Below are 22744 nucleotides of genomic sequence, written 5' to 3' on the forward strand. Positions count from 1 at the left end.
AAGGATAGACATACAGATTACAGTATTGTTAAAAGCATGGGGGAAATCAACTGCATGCCCTAATTCCAAAAATGTTTAACAAAGGTGTGCGTGTGCATGCTTTCGTGTATCTGAAAGAGCGAGAGAGCATGTATTTCTGGCCTGCCTTGGCTGATTGTGGCTAAGGGCAGAGCAGGGCCGGGCTGCGTAATAGAGAGGTGGAGATGGCGAAAGAGCTCAGCCCAGACAACTCATACTTAAAGACGTGTCTCTCGCTCACTCTTTCTCACTCTCACACACCACTTTCAACTCTCACCCTCTCCAATCATTAGGTCAGGCACATTAGCTACACATACACTGCTACACACTACAGTCACTCTCTCTTTGTCTTCACAGATGTTTCTCTCTCTCTCTCTCTCTCTCTCTCTCTCTTCTCTCTCTCTCTCTCTCTTCTCTCTCTCTCTCTCTCTCTCTCTCTCCCTCTTTATCTCTTTACGTATTTCTGAGCACCTCCAAATGTATGATACCTACTAATGGTCTAGTTACTTTAGACAGAGACGAAAGTAAGGAGGATGGTCGGGGAGGATGGGTGGGCGTAATCTGTGACCGTCTAGCAATCCAAAGGTTGCATGTTCGAGTTACGTCGGCAACAACGGTAGCATTTAGTACCCTAACGCTTAATTCTAAACTTAACCCAATTCACCTAACTTGCTACCTAAATGACCTAACCTTTGTCATTGAAGTTCTAACCTTTAATGTAAATTATCCAACCATTGTTGTTAGTTCCCTTAACTGCTAACATAAATTCTTCCTGTATTTTCCTTTGTTGTCACAGCGCAACAAGCAACCTGGTATCAGGAGAGATGTATAATACCATACGTCCTCCAAAATGTATCAAGTTATTTATCCAATTTGTAAGCTATTTTGCGACTAGGTAGACATATGACACTATACATCCATAAATCTTATGAATTTTACGACCGCTATTCCATTCATAATGTAACCTAAACGTAACGTCATATACAGTGGGGCAAAAAAGTATTTAGTCAGCCACCAATTGTGCAAGTTCTCCCACTAAAAAAGATGAGAGAGGCCTGTAATTTTTATCATAGGTACACTTCAACTATGACAGACAAAATTAGAAAAAAAAATCCAGAAAATCACATTGTAGGATTTTTTTATGAATTATTTTGCAAATTTAGGTGAAAATAAGTATTTGGTCATAACAAAAGTTTATCTCAATAGTTTGTTACATACCCTTTATTGGCAATGACAGAGGTCAAACGTTTTTTTTAAGTCTTCACAAGGTTTTCACACACTGTTGCTGGTATTTTGGCCCATTCCTCCATGCAGATCTCCTCTAGAGCAGTGATGTTTTGGGGCTGTTGCTGGGCAACGACGGACTTTCAACTGCCTCCAAAGATTTTCTATGGGGTTGAGATCTGGAGACTGGCTAGGCCACTCAGAGACCTTGAAATGCTTCTTACGAAGCCACTCCTTGTTGTCCGGGCGTGTGGTTTGGTATCATTGTCATGCTGAAAGACCCAACAACGTTTCATCTTCAATGCCCTTGCTGATGGAAGGAGGTTTTCACTCAAAATCTCACGATACATGGCCCCATTCATTCTTTCCTTTACATCAGGGGTGTCAAAGTCAAATGGACGGAGGGCCAAATAAAAAATTTAGCTACAAGCCGAGGGCCGGACTGTTCGAATGTTCATTGAAAAAATTTAAATGACGCATATAGTCTAGTGAACCTAATTGAACCTACTGAAAACCTAACAAATATATTCCAATATGATCAGATAAATAAAGCAATATTTTTTTAGGGCTCTGTCAGTAATCTTTAATTTTCAACAGACACAAAGACAAATTTCTTTATATAAAAATCCCATAACATGAACATTAAATGAAAGAAACCGGTATTCAAGGCACCATCAGTAGCCTATATTTTCTATTTTAGCAAAAGTGGGCTAAATTTACTTCAAAGAAAAAAACAATAATAGCAATTTTCTATCATCCACCTCAACTGAAATATTTTTAAAATATAATTGGATTGAAATACAATAAAATAAAGTGCAAAAATCTATTAATCAAAAAAACACACTTTGTTTAAGGAGAAGTAACATGCAGTGAAAACAAATAAAACTTTAACTTTTAAACTTGAACTGAGTAAACTCTAAATATGTGATTGCACAGTAAGTTCACTTGTTTGAGGTTGAGGGTGATACTTGGTGGTGTCCATCTTTTCCACAAGTTCATCAATGTTCGGGGTAAGGCTCTGAGCTGAGGAAATCCTCAGAATTGAGTGGAGGTGTTCAGCAGTAAGTCGACTTCTGTGTGATGTTTTGTTCAGGTTCATCAAAGAAAACAGTTGTTCACAACAGGTATGTGCTGCCAAACATAGACAACGTTTGAGCAGCCTGGATGCGCAGCTGGGGCATTGTGTCGGGGAGGAAACGGGCGAACTCCGCAGCACCCACTGCCGCATATTTTGCCTCCAGTGCATCATTGCATTGGAGGTCAATCAACTCCATTTGGAGGTTTGGTGGTGAGCTTTTCCACGTCAACAGCAAATGGGTTACGAGCAGTTCAACCTGCTTTTTTGTGCTTCAAAGTCAGCAAATCGGCGTCGAAAGTCAGCGGCAAGCATACCTATTTTATCAGCCAACTGTGCGCTCGGGAACGCACTGGTAGAGAGCTCCTCTTTCATGGTCTGGCAGCTGGGAAATGTGGCTCAAATTTTCTTCCGCATCTGCGTCTCCCACAGAGTCAGTTTTGGTTTTAAATGCCTTCACTGTACTGTACATATCAGAGATGACATGATCCGACCCTGCAGCTGCAGTTCATTGCATTCAGATGACTTGTAAGTCACACCAGAAAAGCCATTTCACACAGAAACATTTCTTCGGAGTTGTGTTGTGTCTTTCCCTTTGCTGTCCAAAACAGACAAATCTCCTCACGAAGCCGAAACATCTTTGAAGCACCTTTCCCTGGCTTAGCCATCGCACCTCTGTGTGATAAGGCAAATCACCATGCTCCGTTCTAACTCCGTCAGAAATGCCTTGAACTGGCGGTGGATCAACCTTGGCTCTGAAAAGTTAACTGTGCGCTTGGATAGCTCATTACATGCTCCATTTTCAAGGCTTTACCGCACAACGCTTCCTGGTGTATGATACAATGATAAGCTGTCAGCCTCACCTGTCGCGTTTCCTCTTGCATCTTTTCCGTATCTTCGCCCACCAGTCCGCTCCTGTGTCCACACATCGCAGGTGCTCGCTCGTGTTGTCAAACCCACGAGTTTTTCCCAAGGCAGCTCCATCTCATTTACACATCTTGACACCTCTTCATACAAATCATGCCCCGTAGTTGTGCCATGCATAGGACGTAAAGCCAAAAACTCCTTCTGTCACGCTTAGGCTGGAGTCCACTCCGCGGATGAAAATTGACACTGGGCAATGTCAGAAAGTCGGTGCTCTCATCCACAGCCAAGGAATGCAATGAATCTTTTCCCTTTTTCACAAGCTGCTCTTTTAGATTGATGGACAACTGGTCTACTCTCTCGGCAATGGTGTTCTTGCTCAGACCACATTTAAAAAGAGTTGCCTTTTTTCTGGCAAACTTCGTCACAAACTTTAATCATGCAGTTTTTGATGAAATCCCCTCCGTAAATGGCGGGCTGATTTAGCGATCTCTTCTGCCAAATAAAACTGGCCTTGACAGCAGCCTGGCCTTGTGATTTGGTTCTTTTTGAACAGACTCCTGTCGAGATTTGAGGCCCTGTTTAATCCTCTGCCTTTTGTAGCCTTGTTCCATGTCCATATCTTGTTTTTGTCCGCTGTTCGTTTCATAATGTCGTCTCAGATTATACTCTTTCAGTACCGCCACACACTTCTCCACACAGAGACACACAGGTTTTCCAGCTACCTCCGTGAACATATACTCCGACTCCCACCTTGTTTGAAACCCCCGGTTCTCAGTGTCCACCTTCCGTTTTTGCCATTTTTGATGGGTATCTGAAAGTTAATTTTACTGTGATGCTGACGACTGCTGTGCCAATAAATATTGAAATGAGCAGCCTACTGCTCGTGCGTCACCGTTGCATTGTGGGAATGTAGTATTGGTGCGTGTAAAAGATCTGCGGGCGTGCTGCGGCTTGCTGCGGTCTGCGGGCCGGATCTAATAATAAATCAAGATCATCCCAGGGGCCGTAAAAAACCTTCTCGCGGGCCGGATGTGGCCCGCGGGCCTTGACTCTGACATATGTGCTTTACATGGATCAGTCGCCTTGGTCCCTTTGCAGAAAAACAGCCCCAAAGCATGATGTTTCCACCCCCATGCTTCACAGTGGTTTGGTGTTCTTTGGATGCAACTCAGCATTCTTTGTCCTCCAAACACGACGAGTTGAGTTTTTACCAAATAGTTCTATTTTGGTTTCATCTGACCATATGACATTCTCCCAATCTTCTTCTGGATCTCCAAATGCTCTCTAGCAAACTTCAGACGGGCCTGGACATGTACTGGCTTAAGCAGGGGGCACGTCTGGCACTGCAGGATTTGAGTCCCTGGCGGCGTAGTGTGTTACTGATGGTAGGCTTTGTTACTTTGGTCCCAGCTCTCTGCAGGTCATTCACTAGGTCCCCCCGTGTGGTTCTGGGATTTTTTGCTCACCGTTCTTGTGATCATTTTGACCCACGGGGTGAGATCTTGCGTGGAGCCCCAGATCGAGGGAGATTATCAGTGGTCTTGTATGTCTTCCATTTCCAATAATTGCTCCCACAGTTAATTTCTTCAAACCAAGCTGCTTACCTATTGCAGATTCAGTCTTCCCAGCCTGGTGCAGGTCTACAATTTTGTTTCTGGTGTCCTTTGACAGCTCTTTGGTCTTGGCATAGTGGAGTTTGGAGTGTGACTGTTTGAGGTTGTGGACAGGTGTCTTTTTATACTGATAACAAGTTCAAACAGGTGCCAATACAGGTAACGGTGGAGGCAGAGGAGTCTCTTAAAGAAGAAGTTACAGGTCTGTGAGAGCCAGAAATCTTGCTTGTTTGTAGGTGACCAAATACTTATTTTCCACCATAATTTGCAATAAATTCATTAAAAATCCTACATGTGATTTTCAGGATTTTTTTTTCTCATTTTGTCTGTCATAGTTGAAGTGTACCTATGATGAAAATTACAGGCCTCTCTCATCTTTTTAAGTGGGAGAACTTGCACAATTGGTGGCTGACTAATACTTTTTTGCCCCACTGTATAATACGAACGGTAGTGTCGCAGATTAACATACAGAGTAATACGAACTGCCCTGAGTCCCCGTTGCTCTGTGTCGTCCAGTGTGATCTCTCGCAGCCTTGCGTTGGGTGTCCCGGTCATGTATTTTTGGCTGCTTTCCCTTCTTTTGTCCTGTGTCATCCATCCAGTGTTATCTCTCTGATAGGGGCCTGTTCTTCCATGGTTATCTCTCTGACAGGGGCCTGTTCTTCCAGTGTGATCTCTCTAACAGGGGCCTGTTCTTCAGTGTGATCTCTCTGACAGGGGCCTGTTCTTCCAGTGTGATCTCTCTGACAGGGGCCTGTCCTTCCATGTGATCTCTCTAACAGGGGCCTGTTCTTCCAGTGTGATCTCTCTGACAGGGGCCTGTTCTTCCAGTGTGATCTCTCTGACAGGGGCCTGTTCTTCTAGTGTGATCTCTCTGACAGGGGCCTGTTCTTCAGTGTGATCTCTCTAAAGGGGCCTGTTCTTCCAGTGTGATCTCTCTGACAGGGGCCTGTTCTTCCACTGTGATCTCTCTGACAGGGGCCTGTTCTTCCAGTGTTATCTCTCTGATAGGGGCCTGTTCTTCCAGTGTGATCTCTCTACAGGGGCCTGTTCTTCCACTGTGATCTCTCGACAGGGGCCTGTTCTTCCAGTGTTATCTCTCTGATAGGGGCCTGTTCTTTCCAGTGTGATCTCTCTGACAGGGGCCTGTTCTTCCAGTGTGATCTCTCTAACAGGCCTGTTCTTCCAGTGTGATCTCTCTGACAGGGCCTGTTCTTCCAGTGTGATTCTCTAACAGGGGCCTGTTCTTCCAGTGTGATCTTTCTGACAGGGCCTGTTCTTCCAGTGTGATCTCTCTGACAGGGCCTGTTCTTCCAGTGTGATCTCTCTGACAGGGGCCTGTTCTTCCAGTGTGATCTCTCTGACAGGGGCCTGTTCTTCCAGTGGTTTTTAGGGATTAATATTTTAAACTACTTCTGTTTACCCTGAAACAGAAGTGTGAACTCTTCTACGCCTGCTACACAGTGGTGTAAAGTACTAATGTAGCTTTTGGGGGTATCTGCACTTTACTTTACTTTTCTATTAAGATATTTTTTACTTTTATTCAAGTATGACAATTTAGTACTTTTTCCACCACTGCTGCTAGGTTGGTTATTCCGGTGTTGGTTTACCAGCCACGCAGGGAGGGACCGCCCACAAGCATCCAGTCTCACACACCCTGTCCCGGCCTGCCTGGCTGGCACAAACAACTAGATTGCTGGATCTAGATTCACACAGTCACAGGGACATGCATGCAGGCAGGCACGTGCACACACACACCCTACACTAGGCGGCATGTGGTCTTAGAATGAGGGCTTCTCAGTTGATTTTTTCCCACGCATTCAATACTACTGTAATCTATGTTTATCTTTCTCCCCCTGGTTAGTGGTTACACATTCTCCCTGCTGCATCCATCCTCCACCACACATCCTAAACACTGAGTTTTTATCTTTGACACAACCACCCCCCAACACACACACACACACCACACACCACACACACACACACACACACACACACACACACACACACCACACACACACACACACCACACACACACACACACACACACACACCACACACACACACACACACACACACACGCTCACACACATACACAACGTGCTTACTCAACCTCTCTGTGCTGATAGGTTCTGGCTCGTGATCTTGGGCGTGAGTATACTTGGTATGCGCTGTATTGGAGATAGTGTCTGGCTCTGTACTCTGGGTACTGCTATATCTGGGATCTACTGCTTCTCTTGGCATCTGGCTCTCCTGGTCTGTTCTTGCCATGGCATGGTACTATTGGGCTCGACCGGCATCTGAACTCACCTCATAAAGCTCTGCTCCGCTTGACACACATGCGACGACAACACACATCAACTAAAACGGAATCAAAAATATACTGAACAAAAATATAAACTCAACATGCAACAATTTCATAGATTTTTACTGAGTTACAGTTCATATGAGGAAATCAGTGAGTTGAAATACATTCATAAGGCCCTAATCTATGGATTTCAAATGACTAGAATACAGATATGCATCTGTTAGTCACAGATACCTTAAAAAAAATGGGCCTCAGGATCTCGTCACAGTGTTTTTGTGCAATGAAATTGCCATCTATAAAAAGCAAAAAAATGCATCTATAAAATTGTGTTCATTGTCCGTAGCCCATACCATAACCCTACAGCCACCATGGGGCACTCTGTTCACAATGTTGACATCAGCAAACCGCTCACCCACACAACGCCATACATGTGGTTTGTGGTTGTGAGGCCGGTTGGACGTACTGCCAAATTCTCTAAAATTACATTGGAGGCGGCTTATGGTAGAGAAATGAACATTCAATTCTCTGGCGACAGCTCTGGTGGACATTCCTGCAGTCAGCATGCCAATTGCATGCTCTCTCAAAACTTGAGACATCTGTGGCATTGTGTTGTGTGACAAAATTGCACATTTTAGTGGCCTTTTATTGCCCCAGCACAAGGTGCACCTGTGTAATGATCATGCTGTTTAATCAGCTTCTTTATATTCCACACCTGTCAGGTGGATGGGTTATCTTGACAAAGGAGAAATGCTCACTAATAGGGATGTAAACATTTGTGCACATAATTTGAGAGAAATAAGCTTTTTGTGCGTATAGAAATTTTCTGGGATCTTTTATTTCAGCTCATGAAACAAGGGACCATCAATTTACATTTTCCATTTATATTTTTGTTCAGTGTTCAGTAGATCACGGTTGTGTTCATTAGGGCATGCAATAGAAAATGTTTTAAAACGTTTTACAATGGAAACAAACGTTTTATGTGTGAAATTTATATGAAAACATATCTGTTTTATAAATATTTTAGAAATCTGTAGAGCCATGCCATCTGTGTCTACCTGTGAATTTACGGTCATCGCCGATGAGAATATGAATCCTATGAATACACCCTGTCCTTCTCAAAATGGAGCTCTGAGGTTTGTGCTTGCACTGAAATACCTTTATCAACATAGCAGTCAAGGGCAGAATATTCCAGGTGGCTAATTCTGTAAGAAATCAAATAAACACCTTTCCAACAAGCAGACAAACAAACCTGGACACCTGAAGGAGGGACCAAATAGGCACCAAATAGAAGAACATTTACTGAAACAGGTAGGGCCTGTGGGACTTCTTATCGGAAATGCCCAATAGGAAACACAAAAAACATTTGTTTCCATTGCAAAAAGTTTTAAAACATTTTCCATTGCATGCCCTAATGACCACAACCGTGATCTACTGAACAGTTAACTGATCCCAGAACAGACTAACTTGCTGTATTACATATAGAAGCCATAAAGACATACTGTACGTCATACATTGTAAGGGTGAAAGCTAATATACAAATTAGTTCTAGAAAATATATATCATTCATGGGGGAAGACCAGAAGAATCCCTAACGTATAGACACATGATGATTGACTGAACAATCCCCTGAAGACGTCTCCCTTGGAAACGACATGCATAGACTTAGATACAGAAGATATAAGCCTACTACAATGTATAAAAGACAACAGCTGTGATTCCAATTGTCTATCAAAACCTTGCAATTTGAAGTCAAAGGGTCAAACAACAGCTTTTTATTCTTCCTGCTTTATCAGGAAGTTGGGGCCACACGTAGATAGTCCAACAGTGAAGTGAGGGCAAGTGACCTTAGAAATCCACCTCTCACGTATCACACGTTCCTCACTGGTGCTATACCCTCATCAATACTCCCATCTCTGACTACCACCCTTACACTAGCAGAGAGAGAGAGAGAGAGACAAGGAGGCTGGGCCTATTTTAAAACGCTGGTTTGCGGTTGGGCTCAACAAGGAAATATATACCCTGTGGTTTACTCAGCTTCTTTGGGATACTTGGAACTTGACGTTTTGGAACTATTCCTGACATAGCAACTTCCTGTTGGTAGCATTTACACAACACACACACACAGACTTACATAATGTTGGCCTCCTCGAAGACTTGTTGTGTAAAACATTCTGGACCGAGGTTGTGTAAAGGCAACCGTCAGCCTATCAGAGAAGAGAATTTGATGGTGTCACTAGCAGAAACATGTGACTCTAGATGTGAATGATTTGATGATTAGGTTCATTCACTCATTTATTCATTCATTAATTMATTCATGACACATAATCAATCTTGAATGTACAGGACATATACACTCTCATGTTGAATTATGTGAATGGTTAAATTGATTAATAAATTCAAAGGACAAACACTGATTCTTCTTTCATGTGAAAGGTATTACCCCAGTATTTCATTATGTTTCTGTGATAAAAAGTTTGGCTTGTTTTTGACATTAAGATGGAATCCTATCTCTCCTCCCTGTGGAGACAACAGTACCATGCTGTCAACACAGGACATGGAGGATGGAATACTTTTGCATTAGTTGAACCCATTAAGAAGGCGTAGGACATCGTTTACAGTCATTCCACCTGGATGTTTTTGTTTGGAAGATTACTCGGATCCACCCACTATTGACTCTCCTCCCGTACTGCAGATTGTTATTTTATTAATGTAATCCATTGTGAAAAATCAAGGATACAAACTGAACTGTTTCATCACTTTACCGTTTATCARGTGAGATTTGTCTCCCTGTGAGTTTATAGGAGATACAGTGGGCTGTGAGAAGAGACTTTATTTGTTACATGTGACTACATTTTAGCTCTATTGGTACAAGAGATTTGTGGGATTATGTACAACAGTGAAATTATACACAGAGAGTATCTGAAAACAGATCATTATTTCCCAACAGCACCATTTAAAATGCACACACACCCCAAACTATGTTTATAGTTAAATCAATTAAACAATTGTGTGTGTGTGTGTCAGCATTTCTGAGTGAGCAGGAAAATTCTTAAAACATGAGAGAGAGAAGAAATGTGGGAGGGAATGAGGGAGGCAGGAGAAGAAAGAGAAAGATTGACCAGAGACCTCATCTAGCAGGTACACTTACTTGTTCACTCAGTCACTCTCTCCTCTCCCGGTCTGGGACGTGTAACACTGCTGTGTCTGTAGCTTTCTAACAGGTGAGTCCACCCTCCTGCTCTTTTATTCTCATTTTATTCCATTTTTATTCACCTTGCAGTGCTTTAGATGTATAATTCAAATACACATGTTCATAGAAATATATTAGTCTAGGTAACTTATGTTAAGTTTACATGTTGGCTTTTATCTGGTTGTGTCTTCTCATACAGGGATTATCAGGTAGTTMAACATGAGTGGTTGCTTGTTTCTGGATTAGTTGATTAAAGAATAAACGTGATTTGATTAACATCAACCTCATCAATTTAAAAAAATTACGTTTCATTCAAATGTGGAATTTTGTTCCAAATGTAATTATCATAATGTATGATAATAGCTCTATTCTGTATTCTGATATGTAATTACACAAAGAAAGTTATGGCTTCTGTGCAACTCAATGTGATCTAGTTGTATTCTCATGTGTTTCTGAGGATACAGGGAATGTCTCAAACATTTTTGGAGTTATTTAGTCAATTTATAGTATTATGCAATGCTGTCCGTCCTTCTGCCTGTCTGCCTGCCTGTCTCTCTGTGTCTGTGTTGGGGTGAAATATGTTTCAATAGCTCCAGGGTGATACTTGTACATATCTGGGGCTGAAAAAACTTAAGAACTGAAATATTTCTAGACTAATTATATGTCTATGTGAAATGCAATCATAGTTCTCTGGTTGAACTTCAGATTTTAATGTCTGGAACTACAAAGAGTTTCATCATATCCTGCTCATATCAGACTGGTTTCTATCAGGTCCTCTTCATTGTATCTGTAAACTTTCGATTCAGCTTATTTTTATGTTGTTGAAATGTATTTTGAGAGCGAGAGAGAGAGACTAACCTGTCCACTTACCTGTAGCCTACCTGTCTCCCAGCTCTGAATAGGACAGAATAGGCCAACTCTGTCCAGATGATGTCAGTATTGGCCTGTTTGAAGATAGCCATCTCTCTCTCACTCTCTTACAATTCCACTGCTGGTTATGAGCCCAAATAATGCCTCTTCTTTCAGGGTAGCAAATATTGAACTGGGATAAATTATCTCTCAATAAAATACGATTGATCATACTATCAAATCCACTCAACTAATAAACAACTGATTTCCTTCAGTCAATTATGTTGATGACTCTACTAACCCAATTCTCTCTCTCTCTATCTCCTAGACGACACTCCATACACAGACATGATGCATCGCATCTTCCTCATCTGCTTGAGGTCTCTGCTCCTCCTCCTCTTCCTCTCCTCCTCTGCGCTTTCGGAACCCCGCCGACGGTCGTCATCCTCACCACGCAGCAGGACCGCGCGCGCTCCGGTTTCCAAGGTGCGCCTGGCGGGAAACTTCGCCCGGGGACTGAACGAGGGTCGCGTGGAAGTGCTTCACAACAGCACGTGGGGGACGGTGTGTGATGACGACGTGGATATCAACCTAGCCAAAGTCGTTTGCCGCGAGCTGGGCTTTCAGACCGGCATCACGTGGGCCCATAGTGCCAAATATGGAGAGGGTGATGGTAAGTGTTCCAGAACAGTTGCTGCATTTTTGCAATGATGAAAATGTATCTTTATCAGATAATATACTCTTTAAAATCGAAAGGTACATTAAAAGAAGACAGTCAGCTTCCATTCTTTTTATATGGCTGTCAGATGTTAAAGGGATAGTTCACCAAAATTACAAAAAGACACAAATTACAAAATTACCCTGTAAGCAGTCTATGGACAACATATGACAGGAATACATGCTTTAATTTCCCTGTCACTGTTTCCACATGCTAACGTTTTAGCATTTGTTGCACTAATCCCATTCAAGTCATCGGACCGATATTAGCATTTTTCACACATCATGTCCGAATCATTTGAAAGTATCCAACATTTAATGTGAAGCTTAACAAAGTCAGTTATAGATAATATGAACATGATGTGCAGAAAAAGCTCATATCGATCTGTCGGATTTGTGCCACAAATTCTAAAACGTTAGCATGTGGAAACAGAACCAGGGAAACTAAACCAAAGCATGGAATGCTGCCATTCCTCGTCCATAGACGGCTTACATGGTAAGGAAGCCAATATATAATTTAGTAATTTGGGTGAACTTTAATCCATAAGCCTATCTTTCCAATTCTGTGAAGAGGGCGCCTGCATTCTAACTAAAATTCAGTTCCTAAACCTTTCAGTTTCTAAAGCACTTGACTTTTACTGGCAGGCATGATTAGTAAATAGATATTTCACAACAGCAGTAGCCTATCCCAGGATAGGATGGCAGTGCTAGACAGCTAGCCTAGCTACTGCCATGTCGCTTCACTCACCGTTCCCTTTAATTGTAATTTAAAGTTGGAAATAAAGCATGTCTATAAAACAAGGCAAGTGTAGCACATCGCTGGCAGGGCAAGGCTGTCATTACTCTAAAACAAATGCTCCTCTCAGGCCGTATATTGCCACGCCAGCCTGCCAGGCAGCGACTGTAATGAGGAGTGCAGTGAAGTCCCATACATTTTCTTTGTATCTTTATGATGGTGGCAGGCTCAGCTCATTCACTGCAGGGTTATTTTGGTGATGTAATTGGTGATGTGAACGTGGGTGTTGGAGGCCTACAGAAGCTGGGGAGACAGCCTCCCCAGTCCCACAGTTGCATCTTATTACTGTATATGGCATATTTACGGCACATTTTTATCAAATTTGGCTATCAATTATTATATCAGTGAAGGAATTAATAAAGGGATGGATGATTCAATCAGTCAATCAATCAATCAGTAAATACTTTAATCCGTCCATCCATCCATCCATGACAAGTTGATGTCCATATCCGATAACAACCCTGTTTCCGCGGTCCCCAGGTCCTATCTGGATGGACAACGTGCGTTGTGACGGCACAGAGAAGACTGTGAAAAACTGTAAACATAACGGCTGGGGTGTCAATGATTGCAAGCACTCTGAGGACCTTGGCGTGGTCTGCAGTCCGGAGCGACGACTGGACCAGGTCACGGGGTCACGTAATGGTCAGTCAGTGGCCCTGCGTCCGGATGTCAGCGTCTCGCCCCAGTGGCAAAGCATCCTGGCCAGCCGCAGTAACCCCCGACAGGCCCATCATGGGAACGGACACCCTCCAGAGAGGCCCAGTCCGAGACAGCACCACTACAACCCGGTAGGTAGCATTGCACCTTATACTCTCTATCCCTGCTACCTCTAGTAGTAAAGTAGACGTAATCTGAGACAACATCTATACAACCTGGTAAGCAGCTACAGTGGGCACCACCAACTCTATGACTCTGGTACTTGCTAATGTCTGGTATTTGCTGATCAACCACCGATACTGCCAATGCCAATCAATTAACCAATCAATCTATATATTTACTGTCCCAGTTGGAATTTATTCGCTTAAGTCATTTGAATTTGAAAGTGTCCTTGATCAAACTTTTTTACAGCAAAGTTTTAAGAAATCCCCTCCCCCCTCAGTATTCCAGCAAGGTGCGTATCCAGGAGGTGCGTCTGCGGCCCATCCTGATGCACACTAAGAAGCGGGCCCTGATCACTGAGGGCGTGGTGGAAGTGAAGCATGCTGGGAGATGGAGGCAGGTGTGTGACCTGGGCTGGAACCTCAACAGCAGCAGAGTGGTGTGTGGAATGCTGGGGTTCCCTGAGGCAGAACTACACAACGAAAGAACATACAAGTAATTAACCCACTCCATTCAGCCCTCAGATCTGCAGATTCAGAGTGTTTAATAGTCACATGTTCAGGGTTACAGGTGGGATTGTTGTTCAGATTCAGAGTGTTTAATAGTCACATGTGGGATTGCAGGGTACAGTGAGCTCCAACATCTAGGACTAAGGGAAATGTATATATATATATATATATATTTTAAATCTAACCTTTATTTAACTAGGCAAGTCAGTTAAGAACACATTCTTATTTACAATGACGGCCTAGGAACAGTAGGTTAACTGACTTGTTCAGGGGCAGAACGATAGATTTTTACCTTGTCAGCTCRGGGATTCGATCCAGCAACCTTTCAGTTACTGGCCCAACGCTCTAACCACTAGGCTACCTGCTGGTTACTGGTCCAACGCTCTAACCTCTAACCACTAGGCTCTAACCACTAGGCTACCTGCCGCCCCAAAATAATGGAAATGGTAATAAAAAAAAACAATAGAAATAGAAATAGCACTATATACATCATAACAACTATAGCAGTGATGAATAAATACATGTCCATTGGGGTGGAGGCAGAGTAAAGACTGTTGAGGGAGTGGGGAGAATGACCATAGCAAATAGTTGGAAGGTGTAGGGGGTGGTTTTCGGACAGGGCTGAGGTTTTGTCCGGATGTACATGTCCTCATGTGTATGGTATCCATATTAGGAAGTCTCTCAGTTGTCAGACAAAACATCCTCAGTTGTCAGACTGACTCACTCCGAACTGACACTCTCACTCACTCACTCACTCACTCACTCACTCACTCACTCACTCACTCACTCACTCACTCACTCACTCACTCACTCACTCACTCACTCACTCACTCACTCACTCACTCACTCACTCACTCACTCTCACTCACTCACTCACTCACTCACTCACTCACTCACTCACTGACACACTCACTCACTCACTCACTCACTCACTCACTCACTCACTCACTCACTCACTCATCACTCACTTACTGACTCACTGACTCACTGACTCACCGACCTAACTGTACTTCCTCTGACCCTGTGGAAAACAGTGGTATTAGGATGGTTTAGCTTAGAACCGAGGGAGAACCACACATTAGCACGACTATTTCTGTCCCATCATCAATGAAAGTCCTCTGTCCAGACTTTTATGGACATCCTACTGTAATTATTTCCGAATGGTTTTGTCCTGTGTGACTCAAAGTTGAGACATTCATTCTCCATATAGGCTGCAGCTACTGTAGCTAGCCCCGTGTGTGTGTGCGTGTGTGCGTGCGTGTGTGCGTGCGTGTATGTGTGTGCGTGTGACTGAATTGACCATAACATCTGTTCTGATTCCTGTATCTGTTTAAAGAGAGAGCTGCTGTTTAACCGGTTAATTTCCTCACTAGACCTTTCCCTGTCATGTTACATTCAAGTGAGGGGAGTTTCAAGRCCGGATTGGTACATTTTCAGAGGTGATTAATTCCAATGAGATATTTAGCTCCATAATGGCACCGTGGAAGACAGAGGCCCTACCTAGGCTCATAGCCAGTATAGTGGAATTGTAAGGGAGACGAGAGAGAAACAGGACAAGGTTGATGTAGTCTGAAGGACTTAGCCTGAAGAATTCACAGGCAGTGGAATTCTGTTGGCCTCTTGTTTTTAAACCTGTGAGGTCACAGAAACAATGTTCAAAGAAGGAAGAATGAAAGAAAGAAAGGAAAAAAGATGACAACAGAAGAAGAAAAATAAAGTAGGGAATAAATAAATAGACTGAGAGGTGGATATATTCAGGAGTATTTGTCTGTTTGTTTTGACAAGTGCATGTGGTCCAATGGCCGTGTCCGAAATCAGTCTTGCCTATAGGCTACTTACTAAAACTGCATACTGTGTACTTATTATTTTACGGGACATTTACATTATAGTCATTTAGTTGACGCTCTTATCCAGAGAGACTTACAGGAGCAATTAGGGTTAAGTGCCTTGTTCGCCAGATTTTTTTCACCTAGTCAGCTCGGGAATTCAAACCAGCGACCTTTCGGTTACTGGCAYCACCCCTTCTTTACTGCTAGGCTACCAACCGCCCATAATACGCCCATCATACTATTTAGTATTTAGAACATACTGTTTAGTGAAAATGTATGCAGTAAGCAACAAATATCAACTTACTAGACTCACCTATACTGAGAATGCGTCATTTAATGCATAATTGTGTTGTTTCCCGCCATTCGTTCATTTGGGTACAGCTTGTCACCTCAGCTAATTATAGGCTGCTGTCAAACACACATGGATCTGACAAGACGACTCTTCCTCAATAGTGTTCAGATAATKCTACTACATGAAAAGCCTAAATAAGTATGACATCAAGACATTTAAATCATACAACATTTTAGAAATATCAAATGCTATAAAACATTCTATTTTTGAATACCCAAAATGCCTACTTTTTAGAACGCAAGTACGGGTATTTGGCCATTATCTTTTCAGAGTTTAAACCGCCAGTTTGTTTTTCTGTCAGTATGTTTCATTCTCAGTTTAGTAAATAACAAGCCATTTGGGACGGCAGTGGTTGCTTCTATTTTAATCCAGTTGGGTCTCTGTGTCCTAGGGTTGACCTGGTGTTGTGTTCCTAAGGGACAAACAGGAGAACACATCTGGAAACACACAACAAAAAGGGACTTTCTCATTGGCTAWATTCCATCTGTTTCAAAGCGTTTTCTTTCATTTCGTGCCTACTGAACGCTACCCCAGTGTTTGTGTGCCTGCTGGTCCAGCTGGTGAAAGCTTTATCCCTGGCACCACATGATATGACCCAGAAAGGCCAGATCATTTTTTTTACCTCAGATTAGACAGTTAGTCATGTTTAAAGTCTGTATAGTTTATTAAGGCCAGTTTTGCTCTTTTATAGTTTTGTTCTCATGGATTTTATTAGTATTTTAGTCCTGGTTGGTTGATAATTTAAGACACTACAGTTTTTATGTATAGCCCAATATCCCACATCCTAAAATAGAATGAGTGATTGACTGATGGTTGGTTGATTGATTTTAACATGGCTTAAAGGTGCAGTCTGTAACTTGTATTATTTTCACATTCGTCCAAGAACCTAAATTAAAATATAATTTATTTCACAGAAAATTAAAGTTACTGTAGTCCTAACCCAGTAGAACCCAATTAGGACTGGCATGACCTGGCATGAATTGACCTACAGTAGCTTGTTCAGACATTCTCTGGTCCATTCTTAGAAAGCTCAAACGAGACCAGAGCATATGGCTCCTGTCCCCTCCTGGCTCTTGTCTACTGGTCTGGATGAGACCTTGGAGATGTTGTAATTGTAGGTTGGGCAGTACTGAGGCTCTCCAGGTTTCTGCTCAGCTTGCCGCCAGAGAAAAAACACCCCAATTATAAGCTGTGGTGTTGTGTGTGTGTGTGTGTTGTGTGTGTGTGTGTGTGTGGTGTGTGTGTGTGTGTGTGTGTGTGTGTGTGTGTGTGTGTGTGTGTGTGTGTGTGTGTTGTGTGTGTGTGTGTGTGTGTGTGTGTGTGTGTGTGTGTGTGTGTGTGTGTGTGTGTGTGTGTGTGTGTGTGTGTGTGTGTGTGTGAAGAACAGTGTGTAGGACTGAGCCACTCTGACTACCCAGGTTTTCTACTGTCTCCAATTATAGCCTGGGCCCAGCTGTGGCCCCGCTGTGTCAGCAACTGTCTGTCTCTCTCTTGTCACCGTGGAGATTAGAGGTCCTACAATTGATTATTGCCGCTTCAGCCCAATGAGGGGGTATCATTTTCCTTGGGTGACATTTTTTGTAACCAATTCAGTCTGCGGTTGGTGTCTCAGATCTGAGAAACCTGAGGGATCTAATGTGAGCTTGTCTCTAATTTTATATTGCTTCTTTGATTTATGTAGGCTATGTATGGCGGGCGGCTGTGTGCTTTATGTGGTGGTGGAGAGCGTTTATCCGTGGTTGTCAGCCCAAGCTGTAATTCATTCATTCAGTTGTGTTTTGACTGACATTTTTTATTGCATGTATGTACTTGCAAGAGATGTCCATAGCCAAGGAGGAGCTCACAGGCTATCATCTCTCTGATCCCATAGAAAGAGGATCATCATGATAGGAGGACACACACTATGCAACTCTTGCAACTTCATCTGGACAACTCAAAGCTGTGGATCTAAGATCGATTGTCCCAGCAATCACTATCCTGACAAAGACATTTGGTGTTTAAAGTGGTTGCTATTCATATCCGGGTTTTCAAACATTGCATGGGGTACTCCTTCTCTTCTGGCACTGCAGGGTAAGGGAGGAATACTGGAGAGGGAGAGAGAGCGAGAGAGAGAGGTGAAGGAGGAGAGAAAGAGGTAGAAGCGGTAAGGAAAGCAAGGGAGTGTGACGGTGATGAAACAAATAAACAGCAGGGTGATTGTTGTCGTTTAGCAACAGGGGTGGGGTTCCCCCTATAATTCGTCTCCCCTTCTCTCTGTCTCTTCTCTCTCTCTCTCTCTCTCTCTCTCTCTCTCTTCTCTCTCTCTCTCTCTCTCTTCTCTCTCTCTTCTCTCTCTCTCTCTCTCTCTCTCTCTCTCTCTCTCTCTCTCTCTCTCTCTCTCTCTCTGGGTTGGTAAACGAGGGGTAGAGCCTGTAACACGCTGATTATACAGGCAGACTGGGGTTCTGGGAAGGAGAACCGTTAAACACATTTAAACACATACCATTACAGAGTCAGAGGTGTAGTGAACAGTAGTTCTGTTTTCTCAACCCACCTGCTCAATATCTGTGTTCATACAAGTGTTCATAATATACGCTAGCTAGCTAACTAACATTTGTACAATCGTATTAGAGAAAGAGGGATGTGCACCCTAGATACAATACCTTCAGAAAGTAGTCACACTCCTTGACTTTTTCCACATTTTGTTGTGTTACAGCCTGCATTTAAAATGGCTTCAATAGAGATGTTGTGTTACTGGCCAGCACACAATACACCATAATGTCAAACTGGAATTATGTTTTTTTTTTTTTATGAAAAGCTGAAATGTCTTGAGTCAATAAGTATTCAATCCCTTTGTTATTGCAAGCATAAATAAAATGTGCTTAAAAAGTCACATAATAATCAAATCAAATCAAATGTATTTATATAGCCCTTCTAACATCAGCTGATATCTCAAAGTGCTGTATGCAATGCAGGTGTAGAAGCACGGTGGCTAGGAAAAACTCCCTAGAAAGGCCAAAACCTTTGGCAGAACAGTTGAAACTGGAGCAGCAGCACGGCCAGGTGGACTGGGGACAGCAAGGAGTCATCATGCCAGGTAGTCCTGAGGCATGGTCCTAGGGCTCAGGTCCTCCGAGAGAGAGAAAGAAAGAGAGAAAGAGAGAATTAGAGAGAGCATACTTAAATTCACACAGGACACATAATAAGTTGCATGGACTCACTCGTTGTGCAATAATAGTGTTTAATATGATTATTGAATGACTACCTCATCTCTGTACCCCACAATACAATTATCTGTAAGGTCCCTCAGTCGAGCAGTGAATTTCAAACACAGATTTAACCACAAAGACCAGGGAGGTTTTCCAATGCCTCGCAAAGAAGAGCACCTATTGGTAGATGGGTAAAAATTAGAAACAGCAGACGTTGAATACCCTTTTGAGCATGGTGAAGTTATAAATTACACTTTGGGTGGTGTTTCAATACACCCAGTCACCACAAAAACACAGGCGTCCTTCCTAACTCAGTTGCCAGAGAGGAAGGAAACCGCTCAGGGATTTCACCATGAGGCAATGGTGATTTTAAAACAGTTACAGAGTTGAATGGCTGTGACAGGAGAAAACTGAGGATGGATCAACAACATTGTAGTTTCTCCACAATACTAACATATTGTGAAAAGAAGGAAGCCTGTACATGCATCCTTTTTGCAATAAGGTGCTAAATTAAAACTGCAAAAAAATTGGGCAAAGTAATGAACTTTATGTCCTGAAGTGTCATGTTTGGGAAAAATCCAACACAACACAACACATCACTGTTCATATTTTCAGGCTTGGTGATGGATGCATCATGTTATGGGTATGCTTTTCATTGGCAAGGACTAGGACGTTTTTTAAGGATAAAAATAAACAGAATAGAGCTAAGCACAGGCAAAATTCTAGAGGAAAATCTGGTTCAGTCTGCTTTCCAACAGACAGTGGGAAACAAATTCACCTTTCAGCAGGACAATAACCTAAAACACAAGGCCTAATATACACTGGAGTTGCTTACCAAGAAGGCAGTGGGTGGCAGAGTTACAGTTTTGACTTAAATCGGCTTGAAAATCCATGGCAAGACTTGACATGGCAAGACTTAAGGGACAACCAACTTGAGCTTGTGCAAATMTTATACAATGCAGGAGAGCAAAGGTCTTAGAGACTTACCCAGAAATACTAATCAGCTGTAATTGCTGCCAAAGTTGATTCTAACATGTATTGACTCAGGGGTGTGAATGCTCATGTAAATGAGATAATTCTGTATTTCATTTTGAATAAATTAGCAAAAAAAATCTAAAAACATGTTTTCACTTTGTCATTATGGGGAATTCTGTGTAGATCGGTGAGAGAAAAACATCTATTTAATACATTTTGAGTTCAGGCTGTAACACAACAAAATGTGGAATAAGTCAAGGAGTGTGAATACTTTCTGAGAACACTGTATCTTCAAAGACAGGAGAAGTAGCATGAATAACGTTAGAATAGTAGTAACAATACATGGGTTTTATATAGCACTTTTTTCAATGCTTTGAAGTTAGGTTGAAGTTAAGGGAACTTAGGTGAAGTTCCACCAAAGTTCAACCAAATATACTGTAACTGAATCAAAGGAGTCTGGGATATGGTTGATATGTGGTTTTCTTTCCTCGGTGCTCAATTTAGTCAGTGCCAGTGTGGTGAGGGAAATAGTTGGTTTGATTGGTGTGTGGTGAGGTCACAATTATGTCACAGACATTCTCTCCCCTGGTTACGTGTGTGTGGGTGTGTGTGTGTGCGGGCGCGCCTTTGCGTGTATGTGTGTGTCTATTCTCTGGGTTACAAACGTTTTACAACAGAGACACATGGTAGACACATCCAAGTTATTTTACGAATTTCATTTAAGAATAAGTGTTCAGTTCAATTCGCAGCGTGTGTGTCTGTCTCAATCCACCACAAGCCCTTTAGCATGACCTTACTGCTGCAGTATATGTCTGTCTGAACATTACTCGTACATATAGTTCAACTTTTGATGGCTTAAGCTAACATCCACAGGGATCCTGGCTAATGTTGACTGCAATGCTTCCCACAGTTGAGTTGGCTCGATGTCAGTCAAGTTGGCTTGATGTCAGTTGGGTGGAGGACCATTCTTTATACACACGGGAAACTGTTGAGTGTGAAAAATCCAGCAGCGTTGCAGTTCTTTACACAACCGGTGCTCCATGGCACCTACTACCAAACCCTGTTTAAAGACACTTAAATCTGTTGTCTTGCCCATTCCCCCTCTGAATGACACACATACACAATCCATCTCTCAATTGTCTCAAGGCTTAAAAATCCTTCTTAAACCTGTCTCCTCCCCTTCATCTACACTGATTGAAGTGGATTTAACAAGTGACATCAATAAGGGATCATAGCTTTCACCTTGTATCATCTGGTCAGTCTATGACATGGAAAAAGCAGGTGTTCTTAATGTTTTGTATACTCAGTGTATACCTCCATTTATTTTTGTAACTGGTACTGGGCTACATTCAGACGAGTCTTGTGAGGCTTGTGGGCATCCTAAAGCAAATACAACTGACATGTATTTGTTTGTGAGAGTCTCATCTTACCATGGAATGGTCATATTAGTTTGTAGGCCAAACCGTTCTGACGCTACAGATGTGAGAAGAGTTTTGGGATGTCTCCTGGTCTGACAAACACCGCAGTTGTGGCTACCAGCTCTCAGTCTCACGTCAGAATTAGACATTCATCCATGTTTCTCAAACATCAACATTTCAAAGTGTTTAAGGTTAAGTTCAGGCATTAACTCTGAAATCCTAAGTTCAGGCATTAACTCTGAAATCCTAAGTTCAGGCATTAACTCTGAAATCCTAAGTTCAGGCATTCATTACTCTGAAATCCTAAGTTCAAGGCATTAACTCTGAAATTTAAGATCGCTTTAACCGATCTATCAGGCATTAACTCTGAAACATCCTACAAGTTCAGGCCATTACACTTCTGAAATAATCCGTAAGTTCCAGCGCATTAACTCTGAAATCACTAAGTTCAGCCATCTAACTCTGGAAATTCCTAAGTTCAGGCATTAATCGATAAGTTTAGCTTAACCTAAATCGCTAAGTTCACGGCGATTTAACTCTGAAATCCTAAGTTCAGCATTAAACTCTGAAATCCCTAAGTTCAGGCAGCATTAACTGCTGAAATCCTAAGGTTAGGCATTACTTGAATTCTTAAGGTTAGGGCAATTGAACTCCGAAATTCTAAGGATTAAGGCTATTACTCTGAATTCTTAACGGTTAGGCATTAAGACTCTGAATATCTTAAAGGTTAGGCTTCATCTAGAATCTTAACGGAAATCCTAAGGTTAGGCACTATAATCATCTGAATTCTAACGGTTAGGCATTAACACTGCAATTCTTAAGGTAGGATTATATTTTGGAGGCATTAAACTCTACTGTAGATTAACTTCAAAGGTAGCATTAACTCTGAATTCCTAAGTTTTTAGGCATTGAACTCTTAATTCTTAAGGTTTAGGCATTACTCTGAATTCTTCAAGGTACGTTGCATTACTGCTATCTCTCACTCGAACAAACGCGT

At 42.3% G+C, this 22744-nt stretch overlaps 1 protein-coding gene across 1 annotated transcript in view; it reads left to right on the forward strand.

The window, feature by feature from the left end:
- The first annotated feature begins 10237 nt into the window (after positions 1-10237).
- Positions 10238-22744, forward strand: part of LOC112072006 (lysyl oxidase homolog 4-like) — a 27276-nt gene continuing 14769 nt past the window's right edge. Inside the window, exons 1-4 of the mRNA XM_070439601.1 lie at positions 10238-10326; positions 11473-11817; positions 13138-13445; positions 13757-13971. Of these exons, the coding sequence (XP_070295702.1) occupies positions 11493-11817; positions 13138-13445; positions 13757-13971 (848 nt within the window). The 5' untranslated portion in view covers positions 10238-10326; positions 11473-11492. The remainder of the gene's footprint in view (positions 10327-11472; positions 11818-13137; positions 13446-13756; positions 13972-22744) is intronic.

This window comes from Salvelinus sp. IW2-2015, unplaced genomic scaffold (genome assembly GCF_002910315.2).
Source record: "Salvelinus sp. IW2-2015 unplaced genomic scaffold, ASM291031v2 Un_scaffold1798, whole genome shotgun sequence".
Lineage (NCBI taxonomy): Eukaryota > Metazoa > Chordata > Actinopteri > Salmoniformes > Salmonidae > Salvelinus > Salvelinus sp. IW2-2015.